The 21,123-nt window shown below is 49.8% G+C and overlaps 1 protein-coding gene across 1 annotated transcript in view; it reads left to right on the plus strand.

Moving 5' to 3' along the window:
* The window catches only part of URB1 (URB1 ribosome biogenesis homolog), a 62,347-nt gene that overhangs the window by 31,783 nt on the left and 9,441 nt on the right, over positions 1-21,123 (plus strand). The window contains 11 exon segments of the mRNA XM_032476395.1: positions 300-530; positions 1,193-1,372; positions 2,851-3,703; positions 4,650-4,851; positions 5,514-5,697; positions 8,029-8,087; positions 9,765-9,958; positions 10,968-11,078; positions 11,239-11,302; positions 14,071-14,242; positions 14,608-14,710. Of these exon segments, the coding sequence (XP_032332286.1) occupies positions 300-530; positions 1,193-1,372; positions 2,851-3,703; positions 4,650-4,851; positions 5,514-5,697; positions 8,029-8,087; positions 9,765-9,958; positions 10,968-11,078; positions 11,239-11,302; positions 14,071-14,242; positions 14,608-14,710 (2,353 nt within the window).

A 21,123-nucleotide genomic window follows, 5' to 3' on the forward strand; every position in this document is an offset into this window, starting at 1 on the left:
GAAAACCAGGCCTTTCTTTCCCTGGAAAACCCAGAGGTCTCTCCCTGCGGGTTGCAGCGGTGTGTGGAAACCTCCCCGATTCAGTGCCCTCACGTGAACACACACTAGGAAAATGTGTGTCACTGAAAATGTTGGGACTTGAATAAAATGCCGCAGGGTCACATATTTTTCAGCATCAGTAGGAGGTTTCTGTGAACTAGGCCTCTGTGTGTCGCCCGTCCCTGTTTCAGTGCATTGGGCCCCTTTGCCCTCTCTGCTGATCTGTTTTTCCTCTTCTCGGCCTCTGCTGTCTCCCCCAGCCGCTGCAGACGTCTGGCAGCCCTGCCCCGCCAGGACCCCCGGACCCCTCCTTTGCCGCCCTGCTGCAGGCGGCCTACATGGGTGAGGAATCGGGCCCGCTCCAGCTCCTGGACGAGGCGGTTCAGGCACAGCTGCAGGCCGCCCTCCTGCGCCTCCCAATGCACCAGGTCCTGCGCTCGGCCAAACACCTACTGCTCTACGTCAGGAGCACCGTGGAGAACTTCGGCCAGGTCAGCGCTGCCCCCGCTCCCCTGCGGCCCCCACGTGCTCCCCTGTCCCTGCCTACAGAGAACATGGCCTCTTGCAAGCGGCGGTGTTGATGGAGTCTAGGGACCCCATTGTCACCCCATTTGTTCCACACGTGGGGAGGGCGGTGGCCTGCTGCGTGGGTCCCCGGGCAGGCCTGCAGTGTAGGGGCTTGGCCACTCTGCTGGTCCAGCGCCCTTCCTTCCTGAAGCAGAAGCAGGCTGTGCACCTGCTTTCTCCAGGCCTTAGGTGCAGACCCGGCGGACCTCAGACTTGGGAGTCAGGTGCGGCCGAACTCTGTCACTGGGGCAGCCGAGTCAGGATGGGGCCCTTCCCCTCTCTCCTGCAAGTTTTAATTCAGAAGTTCATTGCTGAGTCTTCTGTCCCTGGTGTGGTTTACAGAATTTTAGTTTAGGTCTTCAGGTGGGCCTTTTTCCCTTTTCCTCATTTTGGTCAAAATACACCTGTGTGTTTCATCAAGAGGACATGTCTTATTAAGAAATGACTTTGAGGTTGTTGGCATTTATGGGGAGTGGCCACTTCAGCCTATCTCCCTCCTTGATTCTCGTTTCTGGCACCTTCTGGCCCCGAGGAACCTGCTATCACTGTTCTGGTGACTGTCAGCTCTTCCGTCTCGTCCTCACAGCTGGGCAAAAGCACAGGGCCTCCCCTGCTGCAGTTCCTCCTGGATCTCCTCAGGCGCCTGGTTGTCCACTGTGAGCAGCTGGACGCCCAGAACCAGCAGAAGTGCCAGGCGGCCCAGGCCGAGTCCGACCTCTTTTTGGACATGGAGTCCATGGCCTTGCTGGAGTTGGCCAATGACAAGGTAGGGCCACCCTTCTTCCCCAGGTCTCCTTCCTGGTGGCCTTTTCCTGCAAGGTCACAGACACAGGCTTTCCCTCCATCCTGGTTAAAAACAAATGCATGTTCGTTGCAGGAAAATAGGGAGATGCAGAGAACTCTAGAGGAGACACTGAAAACCACCCGTGACTCCCCACCCCGAGATAAGCACGGTTGCCTTTGGGCATCCGTATTTGCAGGCACTTCTCTCCGCTCACACTTGCCCTCCTGCGAGCACTTCTCCCTCCCACTGTGTGCTGTGAGCATCTCGAGAACTCGGCCTGCGTGTTTTCCTTTTAAAGAGTTGCAGCCTGAGTGGAGTAAAGGCCGGGCAGTGGATGGGGCCCTCGGTTGTAAACACACACAGTGAGTGCACTGCGCGGAGAGGCGTGAGCCCTCCTCTCTGCTGTTAGTCTTGTGAGGCAGGCTCTTCAGTTGGGGCCAGGCCGAACCTTTCCCACCACTTGCCATCTGACCTGTTGTACTGGGTCCAGGAGGCAGGCATGCCCCGCATTTCACAGTGCAGTGCACGCCTCCCTCCTTTGATCTCCATGGGGGCTCCGGGGGTGTTGCTGGGGCAGGACCACCTTAATGTCGTCTGTCAGCGTGCTCCTAATGTGCGCTTTTCTGTTTTTATTTGACGAAGCTCAATTGGAAAGTGTGATATGCTTCTCTTTCCTTCCCTCGAGAGTAAACGAGGAAAGGATGGTTATTCCCATCCCTGGAGCTGGGGTGACCTCGTGGGCTAGGTGTCATGTTCAGTGAGGCTGCATCAAGTTCTGATCCAGCAAGGGCTCTCAGCCCTTTTCTGCTCAGTGGTTTAAACTAGTCTCAGGGTCAGAGCTAGTTCCTGGGGAGGGTCACTCGGTGGGGGTCACTCGGTGGGGGTCACTCGCAGCCCAGTCTTCTTCTGAAAGTGGATGCAGGATGAGCTTCAGTTCTGGATAGTGGGCATTCATAGCAGTTTAACTCCTACCCGTCTTCCCCAGCCACGGGGTCTCCTAAGCCGAGGCCGCCCTGTCCAAGTTGCCAGGTGATACCCACAACCCTCCACCAGATCTATTTAGGCTGGTAGGCCTGCTGGGGAGAAACCAGATGACTGATCTTAATCCCATATTGGTGTTTCTGCATGGCTGGAGCCTTGAACGAGTGATGGTGGAGAGCAGTTTTGCTGCACAGCAAATTCATTTGGGCTCCATTTATCAGATACCTGCTGGTCTGGGTGGGGCACTGACCAAGTCACAGTTCAGCCCTTGTGGTCATCCAGGGGAGGAGGTGCGTTACAGTTGGGTAACGGCTCTGACTGGGCTCGGGTGCCTCGTGCACCCCTAAGAGAGGCATGGAAACATGGGCTTGAGGATGCACCGGCTTAGGAAAGTTGTCTTCTGCTCTTCGTCCTGCCGCTGCCTGCTCTTAGCTGGCTGGGGCCGTGGGTGAAGTCCGGGCTTTGTCACTGTGTTTCAGACTCTGGAGGAGGTGCTCGGGGCCATCCTCAGACATCCCACACTGGAGGGCTGGTACCTGGCCCTGGAGCGGCAGGCCCTCCCTCCGCACACCCTCAGCCCCATCCTCGTGAAGCTCCTGGCAGCCCATCTCAGCAGAGGAGTCCTTCAGCTGCTGGTGGCCAGTGCCCCAATCCTCCAGGGCATCGGTCAGCTGGGCCTCCTGGCCAGGTACTCGGAAGCCATCACCCAGAGCGTCCTCAGAGAGCTGCGAAACCGGAGGGCGGGCTCAGCCTCAATGACGCCAAAGACCCTTCCTCAGCTTGAAGCCCTGCAGGGGCTGCATCCGTACATGGAGGGTAACCAGCTCCGGGAGGTCACCCTGGCCCTGCTGAGCCTGCCGGTGGCCCACCTGGTGGCCCAGCGACCTGCCAAGTCCCCCAAGGAGAGACGGCTGAGCGCTCTTGGGAGGGCGCTGGTCCAGCTGTTGACCAGCAGCCCCCGGGATCAGCTGCAGAGCAGCGAGCTCCTCTGGGCCTCCGAGTACGTGAGGGGCCTGGGGGCCCTGCTTCCCACGCTGGCCGTGGACGAGCTGGACGCTGTGCTCCTCCACGCACTGCAGAGAGAGCCCATGCTGGCCTCTGTGGTTGGAGTCGACCTGCTGGACTACTGCCTGGCCCGGCGGACGCAGGCGGCCCTGGGCGCGGCGGCCCTGCTCCTGCAGCGGAGCTGCACCCACCTGCTGCGGTTTGAGCGCTGGTGCGGGCAGCCCGGTGTGGGGCGCTGCCTGCGGGAGGCCCCGGATGACCTCCTCCCCGTCATCAACGTGTACCTCCAGTGCCGGGCTCGGGGACCCTTCACGCGCCCCGCAGGAGGTATGGGAAGGGATGGCCGGGCGGGCAGCCGGGGGACGTGAGAGCACAGGTCCAGTCTTAAGCCCGGGAACCTCACGTTCCTCACCGTGCTTTTGTTCTGTTTCCCCTCTGGTGTCTGACTCGGCTCTGGAGGTGGGGAAGGATGGGGAAATTTCAACATCCTTCCCCAGACCCCAGACTCCTGACCCTCTGGCCTGAGGTGTTGCCCCGTGCTGCCGTCTACTCGGAGTTACCCACAGGGAGCTGGGGTGGGTGGGGGGCAGGAGATGAGGGGGCAGTAGCTGCAGCCACTGGGGGCCAAGGAGGGAGCCGCCCGGGGCTGGGTCTCGTCAGGTTGAGGAGTCATTGGGTGACGGTCCTTTGAAGCGGTGGTGAGGCGGTGCTGAGCCAAGGCAGCCTGGGCCTCGCTCTCTTCTCTCTCTACCAGTCTGGTTTCAGATCGGAGGCACTTTGTGATCACCTTGAACTTGAATTGTCTTGTGTATGAATGAGTTCTCAGTCACTGCTTTGTCTCTGTGCGGCCTAGCTTTGCATGGATGACAGATGTTAAATTTTAAAAAATAAGAGCCCCCACAGAAGCAAGCCTTCCAGTGGGTTGTTCTCGGTGCCCCCTCCTGTTCCCAAGTGAGCTCAGGACTAGAAGGCTCACCGTCTGGTCATGACCTTGAGCTAGGGGCCCACTGGGTCGAACCGTCCCTGTCAGGGTTGAGTGACGAGAGGTATCAGTGGCGTGCTGGTGAATGTTTAAGACCTGGCTCTTAGGGGAGAAAGATTTGTAGCATTTACCAATTTCCATGGTGTTATTACACCTGTCATGGCCAATTTCAAGCTACTAGTGTGACATCACCCACGTGACAAGACCCCTGAAATCCAGCCACCAGCTCACATGAGCGGGTTCTAGCGCTCCGCAGTGATGGACTTCCCCTCCTGTTTGTCTCCGCCCCAGTGTCCTCTGCTGTCATTCCTGTCTTGAGGAAGGCCCTGTGGCGGCAGCTGCAGACCAGGCTGCTGAGTGCTGATGGGCCCCCAGAGTCTGGGCTGCATCAGGAGATCCTGGCCCAGCTGGTCCCATTTGCAAGAGCCAAGGACCTCCGTGTTCTCATGGACCATTTGCCCAGCTTGCTTCGGGCTCCAGGCAGTCACAAGAGGTATGAAGGCTTCGATGGTCTGGCTTTCCCATCTCAGAGTCACTTCCCCCTGTCGTGTTTATAAAGCAGTGAAAATTGCAGTGTTGCTGTTGCCTTAGTTGGTGAGAACAGTTCTGTAAGAACTCTTCCAGCATCCTGGCTAGAGTGAGTTCATCTCCGCAGGTGGATGGCTCCAATTCCCTTAGAGCCGTGATTCTCAACCAGGGGTGATTTTGCCCACTCCAGGGAACAGTTGGCAATGTCTGAAATTTTTTGTCATGATTTGGACGTAGGGGGAGGGTGTTGCTTCTGGCTTCTAGAGGGTAGAGGCCAGGGTGCGTCTAAATATCCTGTAATGCAGAGGACAGCCCTCGTCCCCCTCAAGAAAGAATCATTTGGCTCCAAATGTCAGTAGGGCCGAGGTTGTGATTGCCTGATTTAGACCAAGTTGTATCCTTTTTCTGGTGTGCTGATGTGTTTCCCCTAGTCGTAAAAATTCTGGTACGTCTTTGATGTTTGAGGAAAGGGCAGAGGAGGCCTGTGATTTCTGTGCTTGGGTAGCGTCGGTACCAGGACTCAGGGCACCTGTCTTATGTGGCCCATTGCAATGCTGGGTTATATTTCAAGCTAGAGGGGTTGAGGCCATGCCTGCCTCTAACTGTGACTGCTGTCTTCTGCTACAGTTGGATGGTGGCCGACTCCATCTCAGCCGTCCTGGAAGAGTCAGCAGAAGAGCTGTGTGCCTGGAAAAAGACTCTGCTGGAGGCCTGTGTGCAGTGGCTGGTCGAGGCCTTCGGTGGCGGCCAGCAAGACGACGGCACCCAGGACCAAGAGAAGCAGATGCTGCTGAGATTAAACGAGCTATTGGTAGGTGTCTTATCAGAGGCCCTAGTTGGATTTTTAAGGGGAAGAGTGTGCTAGAAAAACCGAGGTTTACAGGTACATTCCAAGCCAGGTGGCATGACTTGGACCTGGCGGCCAGTGGGAGGGGCTGTGTCCAGGAGGCGGAGCCGCAGGTGGAGGGCGAACTCTGAACTGACAGGCCATCGTTACCAGGGACAGATGTAGGAATTTGTCAGGACACCTTTTGTTGCCTCTCCTGAGATGGTTGTAGAGTTTTGGTTTTGTTCAGACTGTTAATGAGGTGAATTATATTAATCGATCTTTGAATGTCAAACCACCCTTGCTTTCCCTGGTTAAACCTATGTGGTCTTGATATATTATCATCTTTATATATTGTTGGATTTGATATGCTGATGTTTTATTAAGAATTTTTGTGTCTGTGTGCATGAGGGATATGAGTTTATAATTTTATATTCTTGAAATGTCCTAGTCTGGCTTTAGGACCAGGTTATACTGGCCTCAGAATGAGTTAAGAAGAGTTTCACTGGGTGTAAAATTCCAGGTTAACAGTGGTGGTTTTCTTTCGGGACCTTAAAGACATTGCTTTACTGTCTCCTGGGGCACATTGTTTCTGATAAGAAATCTCTCGTTCTTACCTGTTTCTCTGTACATCACGTCTTTTTTCTCTGGCTGCTTCCAGGGCTGTTTTTCTTTACATTGCTTAGAACAGTTGGACTGTGATGTGCCTCAGGGTGGCTTTCTTAAGGTTTCCCGTGCTTTGGGTTCAGTGAGCTTCCTGGCTCTGTGAGTTTAGTGTTTTCATAGAATTCGGAAATTATTAGCTGTTTTTGGCCTTTATTCCCTTTTATTGATGCATCCTTTTTTTTTTTATGTACAAAATACTCATGTGTTTATGAATTAATGACCAAGTTAAATATGCAACTGCATATAAAAAGGGGCGTGTGTGTGTGTGTGTGTTTCTCTCCCCCATCTGCTCACTCTCCTCTGGAGCAGCTGGGTGACGCTGGTGCAGGGGTGGGTGCCCTTGCTGGGTGACCCGCTCCTTCCTTCTCCCCTTTATGCCTGACGCATCCTTTTTTTTTTAATGTTGTATTTTTTCACGGAAATAATGAACCTCTTGAAGGCTAGAGTGCGAGTTTTTCCTCAATGCACGGTGTAAAATTGTGTTAAGAGTCATAGAGTCTGTGACTTGTATGTAAAGAAACACTGAACCCAAGACTTAAAAGGGAATCCTGAGGAAAAGGACCCCAGGTACAAGTTAATAAACGTGCGACAAATACATTTGGGTTCTAGGTCAGTTGTAGTGCCCACGTAGTTGTGTTTAGAGACTTTATAACCAGTATTTCAGACTGAATTTGTTGTGTTACAGGTTTGTGAATTTCAGGCCTGTAGGCACCCAACGCGCCAGGACCAGGGAAAAGGAGGGACAGCCCCGAGATGTGGGGAAGCCGCGCTGTGGACGAGGGGTGCCGGGCCCGGCCGGCGGGCGTGAGGGCTGGGGCGAAGGCTGTGCTGTGCTAGGCATTTGTGTTCTCAGGGCCTGCCTCCCTCCTTACCCCACTTTTCTTTTTTCTTTCTCTCTCTCTCTCTCTCGCTTCTTTTCCCTCCTTTTTAACAGTCAGTTTTTAGAGCAGGTTTGGGTTCATGGCAGAATTGAGCAGAAAGTCCCAAGCTCACATAGGCCCCCGGCCCCCATCCGTGCATAGCCTCCCCACTGCCAGCATCCCAGCAGCCCTTTTCTTCAACTAAGGTGTAATTTTCATCTTGTGAAGTGCAGGGTCTTGAGTGTATAGTTTCGTGTTGATGAATACCCCTGTGCCCACACCCCTGTCCAGAAGATTTTCATCATCCCAGGAAGTTCTCTCATGCTTTTTCCTTGTCACCCCTTCCCTCCAGAGCAGCCCCTCTTCTGATGTAACGTATCCTGTGTTTGGAGATTCTCTCCTCATCAGAGGCTGTGGACCTCTGTCGGCCCTGTTGGTGGTGCGGTGGTCTTGCCCTGGGTAGACATGCTCTTGTGAATTTAAACAGTCATGTGTGGCTGCACATGTGTGTGTTGTAAATCAGTCAGTGTTGCTCAAAATGGTGGGCAACAAAGAAAGTTACAGGACAATTTGGAACTTCTCTTTTGGTCATTTGAGGATCGTAGGTGTGCTAACAAAATGACAGAGCTATTAGTGGAAATAAAACAATTTAAAAAATCAAAGAAACCACCACATGTTTTTGTGAATTGCTTAGGTAACTGTATTCCATGTTTACTGAGGGACATTAATTTAAATTGTATGTTTTAAGCTAATTGGGATATTCCACATACACTTCTCATTTTATTCATAGAATTCACTTAATGAAGTTGATCCTGGGGCTTGGCAGAAATTTGTGAAGACCGGACTCAAGTAAGTGGAATTTATTTTCTTGGTGTGATTCAGGCAGGCGGTGAATGCCTTCGCTGGTGCAGAGCCGGCGGGGTAGCTTGTTACTAGTGTAAAGGACGTGGTGAGCAGGTGCCACTGCTGTGTTAGAGACACTGATACTGGGGAGGTTAAATGATACCTGCCCATTGATACGTGTGTGCTTTTAACAATGATGAGGGGGCAGCCTTTAAAAAATGAAATATTTTTTAAAAGCAGAATTGTGCAGAAAATCGTATCAGCACCCAGATTTAATACATGCTGACAGTTTTCTGTTTGTCGAAATCAATTCTCTTCCCTCTTTTCGCCCAAAAGCGTCACCTTTCTGAGCCTGAGCTTTGTCATGGCCCTGTGTGTTCTCATACTTTGGGTGCTTGTTAGTATGTCTCTAAGCAATAAATAACATTGTTTAGTGTGTCTGACGTTGTATACAGATGTGCTACTTTGTGGTCTTTGCTTTGCATTCAAATGTTTTTGAGTTACCCGTGTTGATACTGGAGATCTAAGTCACTCCTTTATGCTGTCTGATGACTGTACCAGAGTTGGTTTAGCCAGCCCCCTGCTGATGGACCGCCCCTCCCATTTCTCCCGCCCTCCTCCCGCCCTTCCACTCCTGCCATGAATGGTGCAGGTCTCTCCTGGCCCACGTGCCAGGTTTTCAGTTTACTCTCCAAGGTGTTTGAGCTCACGTGACACAGTGTGGAAGATCATTTGTTAATTCATGCTCACTAGCAGTTGATATAGTCAGACCTTTTGGCAATCAGATAGTCATGAAACATTTCATTGTGCCTCTGATATTCGTTTCTCTGATTATTCATCCATTTGAGACAGAAAAATACTCAAGAAGACGAATAACTGAAGGCGGGTCAGAGGTTAATGGCAACCAAGTATTACCATCGTGAAATGAGGCATTTCTTTCAGTCTCTGGTTAATGTGTGTTTCTAGAATGTCTGCTCTGTGCTAAGTGATTCTTAACATCGTTCGCATGTGATTAAAAACTTGTTTCCTAGAGCAGGATGCTTTCATTTCTTCAGTGGGTTCTGAAGGGAGTTAAGATGAGAAAGCTTCTGAACCATTTGATGGGAGTGGCTTTTTTTTTCCCAAATTTTTTTTGTTTGTTTATTTTGGTTTTTCTGTTGTGTTCTGGGGCAGTGGTAATTAAGTTTATTTATTTATTTTAGCGGAGGTACTGGGGATTGAACCAGGACCTCGTGCGTGCTAAGCGTGCACTCTACCACTGAGCTGTACCCTCCCTGCTTGATGGGAGCTTTGAGTAGCTGAAAGGAAGGAGGGAGGGAGGCTGGCCAGCAGGGTGGGCTGGGGGCAGTGAGCATTGTCTTTATTTAGACTTGGCTGTTATGCTGCCCCCTGGCACTTCAGAGGGCTGGAAAGTTGGTGTGGCATTTGCACTGTCGAGAACAGAAGCGGGCTGCATGCAGCCCTTGCTGTGCGAAGCGCCCCCTGTGCTGGGGGTGGCTGATGGGGGGGGTGGCGGCGGGTGAGGTGCAGTGTTGGGTGGAGTCGGGATGTGGGGTGGATAAGTGTGCACTGTAAAACCCTCGCCTGGGTGGCATGTTGGAAGTCTTCCTCAATAAAACGCTGAGAAAAAGGTTTTTTATCTTTTATGATAAGCCGTTTCCCCCTTGGGTTCTTGCCTCCCAGATACCGGTATCAGGACCACGCATTTTTAAAGGCCCTCTGTGCTGCCATAGAGATCCTGTACCTTCCAGAAAACTCCATGTGCTCAAAGCTCACCCAGCTTCCGGTGGTCCACACGATGCTTACCCAGCACTCGCTGTTCCTGCCGACCCTGCTGGAGTCCGGTGAAGAGGGAAACCCAGACAGCCACGTGAAAGGTGAGCCCTTACCCCACCTCCCATCTCAGATCTATATTTTGTTTCCTGGTTTCATTGAGCTTGCTGTGCACCTAAGCTTAGCACCCACATGTTTTCAGAGCTAAGGAAGCATTGCACAAACGGTATTCAAATATTTCACTTTTGTCAAATCAAAGCTCAGATTTAAGTGTTTCCTCTAACTTAGGGTCAAACAGCAAGTGCAGACCTCTCTTCAGAGCCTGTCCTGGCTCACAGACATCATATTTAATATCCTCTTGCCAAATTATGGGCAAGTCTTAAAACTGGAAGTTAGGAGAAAGTAGGAGCGGGGTCTGACCTGAGAAAAATTGTTCAGTTACATGAAACATCTTAACGGGGTGGGTGAAACTTATCAAGGGTGAAGTGTTCGGAGGTCCCTGTGGATGGTTCACTGCCGGGGACTCTTTTAAAGCCCAGGCCTCAGCTACATCCCTAGTTAGTTCAATAAGCTTGTGCTTAGGGGTGGGGGAAGGCCACGGAGACATCAGAGGTCTGAAGGGTCCCGCCTTCTGAAGCCATGCTCTGTTAGAAACAAAATTAACACCCTGCACTGTTGGAAATCACTGCGGAGCTGGTCTGTAACAAACTGCTGAACTGGAGAGAGCCATGACCCACATTCCTGGTCCAGGCAGTAGAAGTAAGAAGGCCCCACCGTTTCAGGCGGGAGGAGATGCTAGATTTTAGCAACACAATCGTGGGGGGAAATGCTTTGGTTTTAAACTCTTTGTTGGTTTAAAATTTGGGAGGGGGCTGGAAGAGGCTGTCCGCAGTTTTGACAAAGACCTAGGAAGAGAGACGACTGTGAAGACATGTTTATTTTTAAAAAGGAAAAAGTAGGGAAGGGATTAAGACCAGTATTAGTCCAGTCCCAAGACCAGTATCATTCAGAGAGGGTATTTCAAGCATTTACGTTCCCTGAAATGCTTCCTCCTTTATTCTGAACGTGCACACCCCCCGCACTGTTGTGCATTTCAGTGTGCTTTTCTTCCAGAAGCCCTGGTGGACCTGATGTCGGTGGTGGTGAGGATGTGCCCCTCTGTTTGCAAGAACAGCCACTTTGCAGTGCTCCTCGGGGCCTACGGCGCCACGCTCAGCATCCTGGGTGAGGGTGTGGGGACCGGGTGGTGGGAGCTGGTGGTGTGGAGACTGGGCGGTGGGACCGGGGACGGTGTGGGGACCGGGTGGAGGGACCGCAAATGTGTATAAGGAATAGGATGCTGCCACCAAGAGGTTTTCTAAACTGACTCCCAACTGACTTCTAGACCAGAAGATTTTACTTCTCCTCCGGGCGTATGAGCAGAACAACCTCAGCCTCATTGACTTCAGGTGAGTGTTGGGCCTGGCGGTGTGAGCGGCAGAATTGGCCTGTGGCTCACACTCCGCACAGCGAGCGCCACACCCGGGATTGTCTCTCAGGGAAGGGTGTGCGGGGCGGACCCCTCAGCTCACACTCCAGCTCTGGCATGGGCTGCTCTGGCCTCCCACCTGAGGGTGCTCTCTGGTGGTCCGGGGCCACGCCACTGAAGGACAGGTGTGTGTCTGTTGTCAGTATGCCCCCAGACTTACTCCTGGTTCAGGTGTCATTTAGTGGGTTTTTCTGAAAACCTTTCCTTCAAGCTTTGCTTTAGGTGGGAATGACTTGTGTGGGGACATGGGAGAAGGGTGAGGAGTGCTGACCGGGTGTTAACCCACTCTTCCCCATCTGTGTGTGTGTGTGCAGTGTCTGTCCCTGGATTTGTCTCTTTCCTGTCTGTGTGTCTTTCTCTCTGTGTTCATCTTGTCTGCCTTTCTCTGTCTCTGCTGGGTTTCCGGGGCTGCTTGCTGGCCTCTGTGGTGAGCGCAGCCCTGGGCTCCACGGGCGGGCGATTCCTCTCTCCAGGGCCCTGCCCCAGCTCTGCAAGGGCCGGGGCTAAGCTGTCTGTAGACAGCATCTGAGAATCTCTTTGCTGCCCTGGTTTCTTTTCTCCTTACCCTTTGGGACCAGCACCCTAGCATTATGAGGCGCTTTGTGTGCTAAGACAGGAAGTAAGGTTTCTGGGCCAAGGAAAATAGTTCAAGAGAACTCTTCAGGGAAGAGAAAAAAAATTTCCCTTGTAGAATATTTGGGGAAAAAAAAAAGATTAAAGATGTATTAACTAGAACCCACTCCCCACCCCCCAAAACAATAGCAAAAGCAATTAAAAGAAGTCATTTTCTACCTCTTAAGAGTGCCCAGTTCATGCATGAACATTCTCCTTCCCTTCCCCTCATGGCCTCACCCTTTGGCTGCCTTGGAGCTGGTGCCACGGCCGCTGTGCCCTTTGTGGAATAAACAGCCCTGTGTGCACACGAGAGAGCAGAGGACACAGAAGCAGTTTCCCTCACGGCAAAGAGTGCACCGTCCTCCCCACCCACCTCGGCAGCAGAACGCCCTCTTGGGGTTGACAAAAGTCCCACGAGGTGGCCCCTTGCGCACAAGGGTGAGGTTGGGCCCAGCTCCCGGGAGAAGAGGGTGTGAGCAGAGGACGGGCAGCTCACGGCACCCCATGCTGCTCAGGAACAGACTCAGGGTGGACGTCGCAGCCGCACTGTTAGGCGGGGGCACAGGCCTGAGTCAGAGGCTGTGCGGGGACCACTGGGCGCTCAGGACTGTGCCAGCAGGGTGGGCTTGTCCCGCTCCCTGCCTGTTCGAAGCCAAGGCCACCAGACCCCCTAAAGAAGGGTCTTCGCTTTCTAACTTGAGTGTCGGCTGTTGACTGTTATGGAAATGAGTCTATTTAAAAGAATTCTGTTTAGAAGTAGTTAACTCAATAGATGCTTGCTGAGTACCTGCTGTTTACAAGGCCCAGTGCCCGGCACTGGTGGGAATACCAGGAGGAGTAAAACACGGTCTCGCTGTCTGTTAGGGGATCAGACTGTCCTAAACGTGACTCTTTAAATTGGCTTCTGATTCACACACATGCTGTCACCCAGCTGTTCCAGGGCACACGGGAGCATGCTGTCCCCTTGGGAGTCAGGGAAGACTCCAAGACCAGGTTGACACGGGAAGGGCAGGGAGGGACTTGACTGAGATGAGGCTGGTGGAGGAGCCTGGGGGCACTGGGTGGAGGGAGTGGCATCTTGACAGGTGGGAGGTGGGGAAGTCAGAACATCCCCGGGAATGGTGAGCAGGTCAGTTTGTCTGAATCATGGGTATGTCCTGTCTTCCCTAGAAAAGGTGGTGGGAAGGCCAGACAGGTTGGTTGGGAAGAATTTTGAGTACCAGCCTGAAATGTTCCTGTTTCCATCCAGGGGACGCCAGAGAGCTGATAGACATCTGGGGGCAGAGAAGTGGCCCTCAGCACAGCTGGGCTTTCCGGGAGCACCTCCAGTGGTGGGGAGGTCGATGAGCGGAGAGCAGGGACAAGGGTAGGGAGGAGGAGGGAGGCCTGTGTCATTTCCCAGGAGGAAGGCAAGATGGCCTCTCCAGGCAGCTGCCATGGGGGCTGGTGGTGTGAAAGGCAGTGGTGTATACGTGGGGGACTCTGGAGGTGGAGACAGCTCAAGGCCGTGCAGGCAGACCTGATCTGCTCGTGGCCACATGTTGAATGGGGAGAGGTTTGTATCAGTAAAGCATCATCGAGCTGCCAGGGTTCTGGCACAGTGGTCCAGCACAGACTCAGGAACTAGATGCCCCAGATTTGAATTCCTGCTCTGCCGCTTACCAGCTGGGCAGCTGACCAGCTGAGCTATACCTTCCAGATCCTTTCTGTGCCTCTTTTCCTGTTTTGCAAAAAGGGGATGATAATAGCACCTACTTTATGAGATTGTTGTGCAGATTAAGTGAATTATTACATCTAAAAGGCTTAGTGTCCGTACATCATAAACTCTCCTTAAGCGTTGGCTCTGTCATCATCCTCTGCGCCATCACCGCACCCTCATCGTTGTCAGCCTCTCCATCACCCCTCCTTACCCCTAAATGGCGGATTAAATGACAGAACACATGAACTGCCCTTGGTACCTGGCACGTGCTAACTTCTCAGCAAAGCTGCTGACAGTGGTCATGCCGTCGTCTCCATCATGACCTCTGCTCCTGGCGGGGCCTGTGACCAGCCTGCTCTCCCCTCCGGCTCTAGGGTGCTGCTCTGGGGCCCAGCCGCCGTGGAGCATCACAAGACGTGCCGGAGCCTGGGCAAGTCGCTGTGGCAGCAGCCGAGCGTCGGGGACATCCTCCGCCTGCTGGACCGGGACCGCGTGATGAAGACTATCCTGCACTTCCCCCAGACCCGGAGGCTGCTGCCCCGCGAGGTGCGGGGGCTCGGGGCGAGGCCATGAGGGAGCCATCACGTCCCGTGGGTGCTATTCTGCCCGCCCCTCCGAGTGCTCCGATTACACCCTCCGCGTCAGCCGCTGTGAAATCCAAGCACTGTTTTTCTTGTACTTTGGTAACTTAGAAGTAAAATTCCAACCATATGCAGAGGTGCAGAGACAGGACCCCACCACCCAACCTCAGCAGTTGTCAGCACTGGCCACGCTTGTTTCATTTATAACTTCTTCCCCCAAAAGCAAATCCCAAAGACATCATTTAATGTACAAGCGCTGTTTTTTACAACATTCACGTATTACGTTTCTGAGGTTGAGCTGCACGTTCTGTTTGTTTTGGGCTATTTCAGGATGCACAGGAACTGATATTTAAAGACAAGAGCACAGCCGATCTCGATGGCCTTTATGACCCCTGCTTTCTCCTTCATCTCTTCAGTGAATTGACCCGGCCAGGTAATTGCAGCCTTGGGGGTGGGGGTTACTATTACCATAATTACCACATTAGGACCTTGATCGTGAAAATAATTCTTGAAGGAACACAGCTGCCTTCTCACTTTTCCATTCCAGTGATTTTCAGCAAAGTGATAATTCATGTTTTGAACGTACAGTAATTTTTTTTAAGGGCATGTATAATTTTAAAATCCAGAGCATCCCTATGTCTTCGATGTTTTCCTAACCCTTAATGCTAAGAGCTGTTTCTGAATTTTTGCTGGATAGTGGTCATCTACCAGCAGAAATGAGAGATTTTGTCCTTGAGAATCAGTGAGAGCCTGCCGAGGTTGGCTTTTTCTTGGTTTAAGTATATTTTTGAAATTGCATTTTGTGTCTACTAGCCTGAGGGTGGAAGTCCTTGCGGGTGAACAGATGGAGGAGAGACAGAAAGAAGAAAAAGCATTGCGTGTACCAACTGGTGAAGACCAGGGTCTGACTCCCATGCTGGTGGGATCTGTTGGTTTGGGGCATTTTGTCATCATTGGTGGGTAGTGATGTCTCAGTGTGGTTTGAATTTGCATTTTCCTCAGGGCTAATGATGTTGAAGATCTTTGGTAAAAATGTCAGTTCGTGTCTTTTGCCCAATCCTAATGGACTTGTTTCTTTGTTTTGTTCTTACTGTTGAGTTTTGAGGGTTCTTTATATATGGTAGATAGTAGTCCTGTTGATACGTAGTTTGCAGGTGTTTTCTCCCAGTGTGTGGCTTATTTTTTTACCCTCTTAACAGACTTTTTCTAAGAGCAAAAGTTTTTGATTTTGATGAAGCTGAGTTTATCAGTTTTTCCTTTTATGGGTCACATTTATGGTGTCAAGTCTTAAGAAATCTTTGCCTATCCCTCGATCCCAAAGATTTTCTCCTATCTTTATTTCTGAAAGTTTTATAGTTGTAGGTTTTACATTTACATCTGAGATCTGTTTTGAATTAATTTTTGTACAAGGTGTGACCTTTAAGCCCAGTTTCATTTCTCGGCCTGTGGATGTTCTGTTCCAGCCCCATTTGTCTATCTGCCATCTCCTCATCCTTCCTCCCAGTTACAGCCGGGCGGGGCAGAGTCCCAGCTCCCTGCGCTGACGCCTCCTCCTGGGAGGGCAGGAGCAGCCCATCACTGCTCCTCATGTGGCCTCCACGGGCACCAAGCCAGGAGCCCTGTCCTTCCTCTGTACTAGGTGCCCAGTGGGGACCAGCAGAGCTGTCACTACAGGCAGGGTGCGGTGAGAGAGGCCAAGGCCTGTACCCTGCCTGTCTGCTCGTTGAATGGCCAGCGTGATGCCGGAGGAGCTCCCCGACTCCTTCCTCCCGGACGTAATGGCCACGTGGATTAGGCGCTCCGGGAGACTGCGCCACTGATCTCCTGTTTTCTCCCTCTTTAGACGTGAAGTTGTCTTTTTATACTCAAATGCTCCTCCTTTGAACAGATTTGCTGATCCTCCACCACTGCCCTTTAGTTCCCAACAGGAAGACGAGAGGGCTGTGTTCCCAGAGGCTGCCCATCAGTAGCCCCTCCACAAACGCTGGGTCCTATGACTGAGCTAGATTTTCTTTGCAAGAGAGCAGGGGCATTTCATTTCAGGCAGATGTCAGAGGATGGTAACGGCAAGCGGATCGGATCTCTTAATAGCCTGGCGACTGTTAGCAGCGACTAAGTGAGGCACGTCTCTAAGCTCTCTGACCCCTCCATGCCTTGGCGGTGCTGGCGAAGTCTGTTTCTCATCAAACATGAAAATAGATTTCCCACAGTCTAAAAATATGCAACTTCAGTCAGTTACAACAAATCATTTAGTCTGTTGATCTATCTCTCAGTAGAGCTTTTAGGAGACAGAAGGCCAAGGTTTGGAAAACTCTTAATAGAAAAATAGAATCAAGGCAGTGTTTTTCTGAGTCTTGAATATTGCCCTTTTGGGCGGCAGTAGCGAGAGGGCAGGCAGGCTCTGGAAGGCCTTTTGTGAGGAGAGGTAAGTGGTAAATGCTCTTGCAAGTTAGGGAAATCTCTAAATACAGCCTGCTTTACGTTTTACTGGTCTAATATAGATCAGAGTTCATCATCTGATAAAAAGAAGCCCACCAGCTCACCAAGAGAGGAAGACCCGAGCAGGAAAATGAGACGTTGAACAGACCAGAGATCTGTGAACAGCTGAATGTCCAGTGTAGACCAGGTTTACTGTAGTTGAATTAAGCCACAAATCTTTTTTTATATTACTATTTTTTAAAGTTACTCCATTTACTTTTGCCCTGGTGGATGAGTAAGCATGAACAATGTCTAAAATAAACTTTTATCAAAGTGTGATAAGTAGGAACCCACACAAGTCATATACGTGTGGCTCGAGTTTTGGCCAAACCTCCAGCAGATAAAGGAACGGAACCTAATAACAGTTCCTCAGGCCCCTCCCTGGTCAGTACTCCTTCCTTCCCAGTGGGAGCCAGTGTCGTGTATTTGAACTTTATGTAAATGGCATTAAACACTATATATTTTTTGTATCAGTTCCATTTATCCACATTATATTTATGAGATTCGTCCTTGCTGTGTGTAGCAGAAGTTCTCTGTGGCATGTTTTTACTTCCTGCAGTGGCACCTGGGTCCAAGTGTTGCTAAACATTTTGCAGTCCTAAATTGAGTGTGTGATTAGTTTTTATGTGTAGAGGCCAGGCTTCGGAGAAGCTAGTCTTACTGCTCCATTTCAGCCCTTCGCTGAAAATGGGAACCTGTTTTCTTAACCCCACTGCTACCCTTCTTTGAGTCCTTGGCTGAGAGGCAGGGCCAGCCAAGGCTGGTAGCAATGGCAGTGACAGATGCTTTTCCCACAGCAGATTCTTGCCCTCAAGAGACCCGGGCTGAGAGCTTGAGCTCCTAATTCACATATGCCACGGAACAGGGAGGCCTGTGTGCGGCTCTCCGAGCCTTGTCACCAGGCCACTGGACACAGGCTCTGAGGGCCCCTCCTTGTGACGAGCCTTCTGGCCAGGCCGCCGCTTGGGAGGTTGTGTGAGAGGAGGCGTGAGGGAGAGCTCTTCATCCTCCCACGGGATCTGCACTAAAGCCCATAAAGCATGGGGTGCTTTTCATTTTAATCCTTGTAGTTGTCCTGGTTAAGCCATTTTGATCTGAAGATCTGTTATCACAAGGCCACACTGCTGTTTATGAGGCTCTTGAGACAAAGAGAATGGCATTTATAACTATTTTTAAATAGCACAATATATTTTCAATACCTGGAGGCAGTTCTTTTCCATACGTGTTACAAAGCCAAGCCTTCCGGAGAATAACAGAAATGAGCACAAAACATGAAACTGCCTTTTCCCCATGGACATGTGGAAAACCCTTTTCTCTTAGAGAATGTCAGTGATTACTAAAAATATCCCTACCAGCTGAGTACTAGCTATTTTTAGTGAATGTGATATTAAATGTTCAGAGTTCTCTTTCTCGAATATATTCTATTTGTACGTTTTTTGTTATGTAAGTATGTAGGTGTATCTTAAACACATTTCATCTTTTCCAAAACAATACAATTTTATGCCACAGTTTGATGCTTTGTAAAGTGTTCAGGTTTTTTCCTGCCCTTATCAAAGTAGTCACTTGTTAGAAATGAGAAAATTCAGTCCATAAGCTGTTAGAGCCCAGGAATCTTCTGATTGTTCTTTTTCCATCCTTTTACTTTTTTTTCCTTCCAGTTTTATTGAACTATAGTTGGCGTACAATTAAGGTGTGCAGCATAATGATTTGACTTACATACAGCATGACATGTTCACCACAGTAAGTTTAGTGAGCATCCATTATCTCATATAGATAGAAAGTAAAAGAAAGAAAAAAATTTTTTTTCTTTGTGAAGAACTCTTCGGATTTACTTTCTTAACAACTTTAACATAGAACATAAAGCAGGGTTGATTAAATTATGTTGTACGTTACATCCTTAATATTTATTTATCTTATAACTAGAAGATTATACCTTTTGACTGCCTTCATCCAATTCGCCCTCCTTCTACCCCTTGCCTCTGGTAACCACAAATCTGGTTTCTTTTTCTGTGGGTTTGTTTGTTTGTCATTTTTAAAGTATAATGGACCTAAAACACTTTGTTAGGTCCTGGTACACAAAATAGTGATTCAGTATTTCTGTATATTTCAAAATGATCACCACTTTATCCTTTTACTTAAAGTTTGCATTTGATATTAAAAGTGGTTTCTTGTAGACAGGATATGCTTGGGTTTTGCTTTTTTATCCAGTCTGACCATCTCTGCCTTTTAGTCAGAATGTGTACACCATTTACATTTAATGTGATAATTGATCTGATTCCACCTTATTGTCTTTATTGGCTTTTAGCTATAATTTGTGTGTGTGCTTGTGAGTGTGTGCATTGGTTGCTTTGGGGTTTATAGTATACATCTTCAATTTATTGTGGCTTACTTTCAAGTGAGTTTATACCACCTGATGGATAATAGAAGCACCTTACAGTAGTATCGCTCTATCTCTCCCCTCCTGGCTTTGTGCTGTAATTACCTTTATTTTCACTCCATAGTTATCATTCCTTGTTTTCTTCATTCCTTCATGTAGATCCAGATTTCCATCTTCTATAATTTTCCTTCTCCCCAAAATACATCGTTTAAGAATTCTTGTAGTTCAAAGCTGCTGGTGATAAATTCTTTCAGGTTTTTTATATCTGTAAAATCCTTTTTTCTCTCTGTGTTTCAGTTTGGATAGTTTCTGTGGCTGTCTTTAGGTTCATTGATCTTTTTTTCTGCAATGTCTAATCTGCTGATAATTCCATTCAGTGCCTTTTTCGTCTTAGACATCTTAACTTTCATCTCTAGAAGCTTGATTTGAGTTTTCATATCTTCCATGTCTCTGCTTAACATGCCCAGTCTTTCCTCTGAAAATGTAGAATTCAGTGATAATAACTGTTTAAATGTCTTTCTGTACTAATTCTGTTACCTGTATTATATCTGGGTCATTTTCAAATGGTCAATTTTTTTCTTTATAATGGGCCATATTCCTGCTTTTTTGAATGCCTGGTAATTTTTATTGGAAGCAAGACATCGTGAATTTTACTTTGGTGCTGGTTATTTTTATATCCCTGTGAGTGCTTGTAAGCTTTTTTTTTTTAAATTTATTTATTTTTTATTATTATTATTATTATTTTCGTGAGCTTTGTTCTAGGGCACACTCAGGTTACTTGGACATGGTTTCATCCTTTCCAGTGTTAAACGTCTAAGCTTGGTTAGGTGGGACCAAAGCAACATTGAATCTGGGACGAACTTTGCCCCACAACTGAGGTGAAATCCTCTGAGCACTCTGCCCTAGCCCGTGAGGATTCCGCCCTGGCTGGTGGGAACAGGAGCTATTTCTGGGCATGTGTGAGCCCAGGGTTGTCTCCGCCCATCCCTTTGGGTGCTTCTTTCCCAGCCTTGGGTGGCTTCCTCTTGCGCCCTTGCTGACTGGCACTCACTCAGCTGAAGACTGACACTCTCTCAGTGGCACGCTCTTCTCCAGGACTCTGCCTTGTCACTTCTGCCCCCTCGACCTCCCAGGTTCCCACCTCATCCACTCAGAGTTCCCCAGTCTCTGCCTCGTTTGCCTCCCAGTGCAACTCTCCAGCTGGGACGCTCAGAAGGTCGCCTTGTTTCCCATCTCGCAGGGACCGCTGTCCTTTGTTGCTTCGTGTCCAGTGTCTTGAAAGTCCTGGGTTCATTCCTTCAGTCATTTTTTCGTTGCTTGAGGTAGACAGCTGAATCTGGTTCCTATCACTCTCTCCTGGCTGGAAGTAGAAATCCTGGTTATTCTTTGATATGGTGTAAAAATTGAAAGACAGAGGAGGGGAGCTGTATGTAAGCGGCCCGCCCCCACCAGTCTGCCCTGGGTGGGATGCTGGCAGAGCTCCGAGGACCCTGCTGCTTCTGAGGGAGGGCAAACACAGCTCGCCCAGTGGGTAGGTCCCGGTCCCCTGGCGTGCCTCAGCCTCTCAGACCTCATCACCCCCAAGCAGAGCTGCAGGCATGGCCACAGGTCTCCGCTTCATGGTTTCTAGTGACTTCTACACTTTGGGACAACCACCTATTTGGAGACCATTATGCGATTATGTAGCTTTTTGGACTAAGAAGTAGCTGATTATTATCACTTTTCTTCTTGATTTACTCTTAGTTTGTTTTTGTTTTTAACTGCAAGCATTATTCTTTTAAAAGTCTAACTTTGGAGAGAGAAGAGGAAAAAAGAGTTTGACTTTTAAAAAATATCATCAGTGGTATATGACTTATTCGGGATAGTCATTTCAGTTGGTTTATGTTTGGTTCCTAATTTAACTGGGTCACCAGTCCCTCATTCTAGGTGATTATCATGGCCAAATACTGCATAGTCATTTTTAAACTAAGTGACCTAGGTCTGTTCTGAGG

Source organism: Camelus ferus, chromosome 1 (assembly GCF_009834535.1).
Source record: "Camelus ferus isolate YT-003-E chromosome 1, BCGSAC_Cfer_1.0, whole genome shotgun sequence".
In the NCBI taxonomy this organism is placed as follows: domain Eukaryota; kingdom Metazoa; phylum Chordata; class Mammalia; order Artiodactyla; family Camelidae; genus Camelus; species Camelus ferus.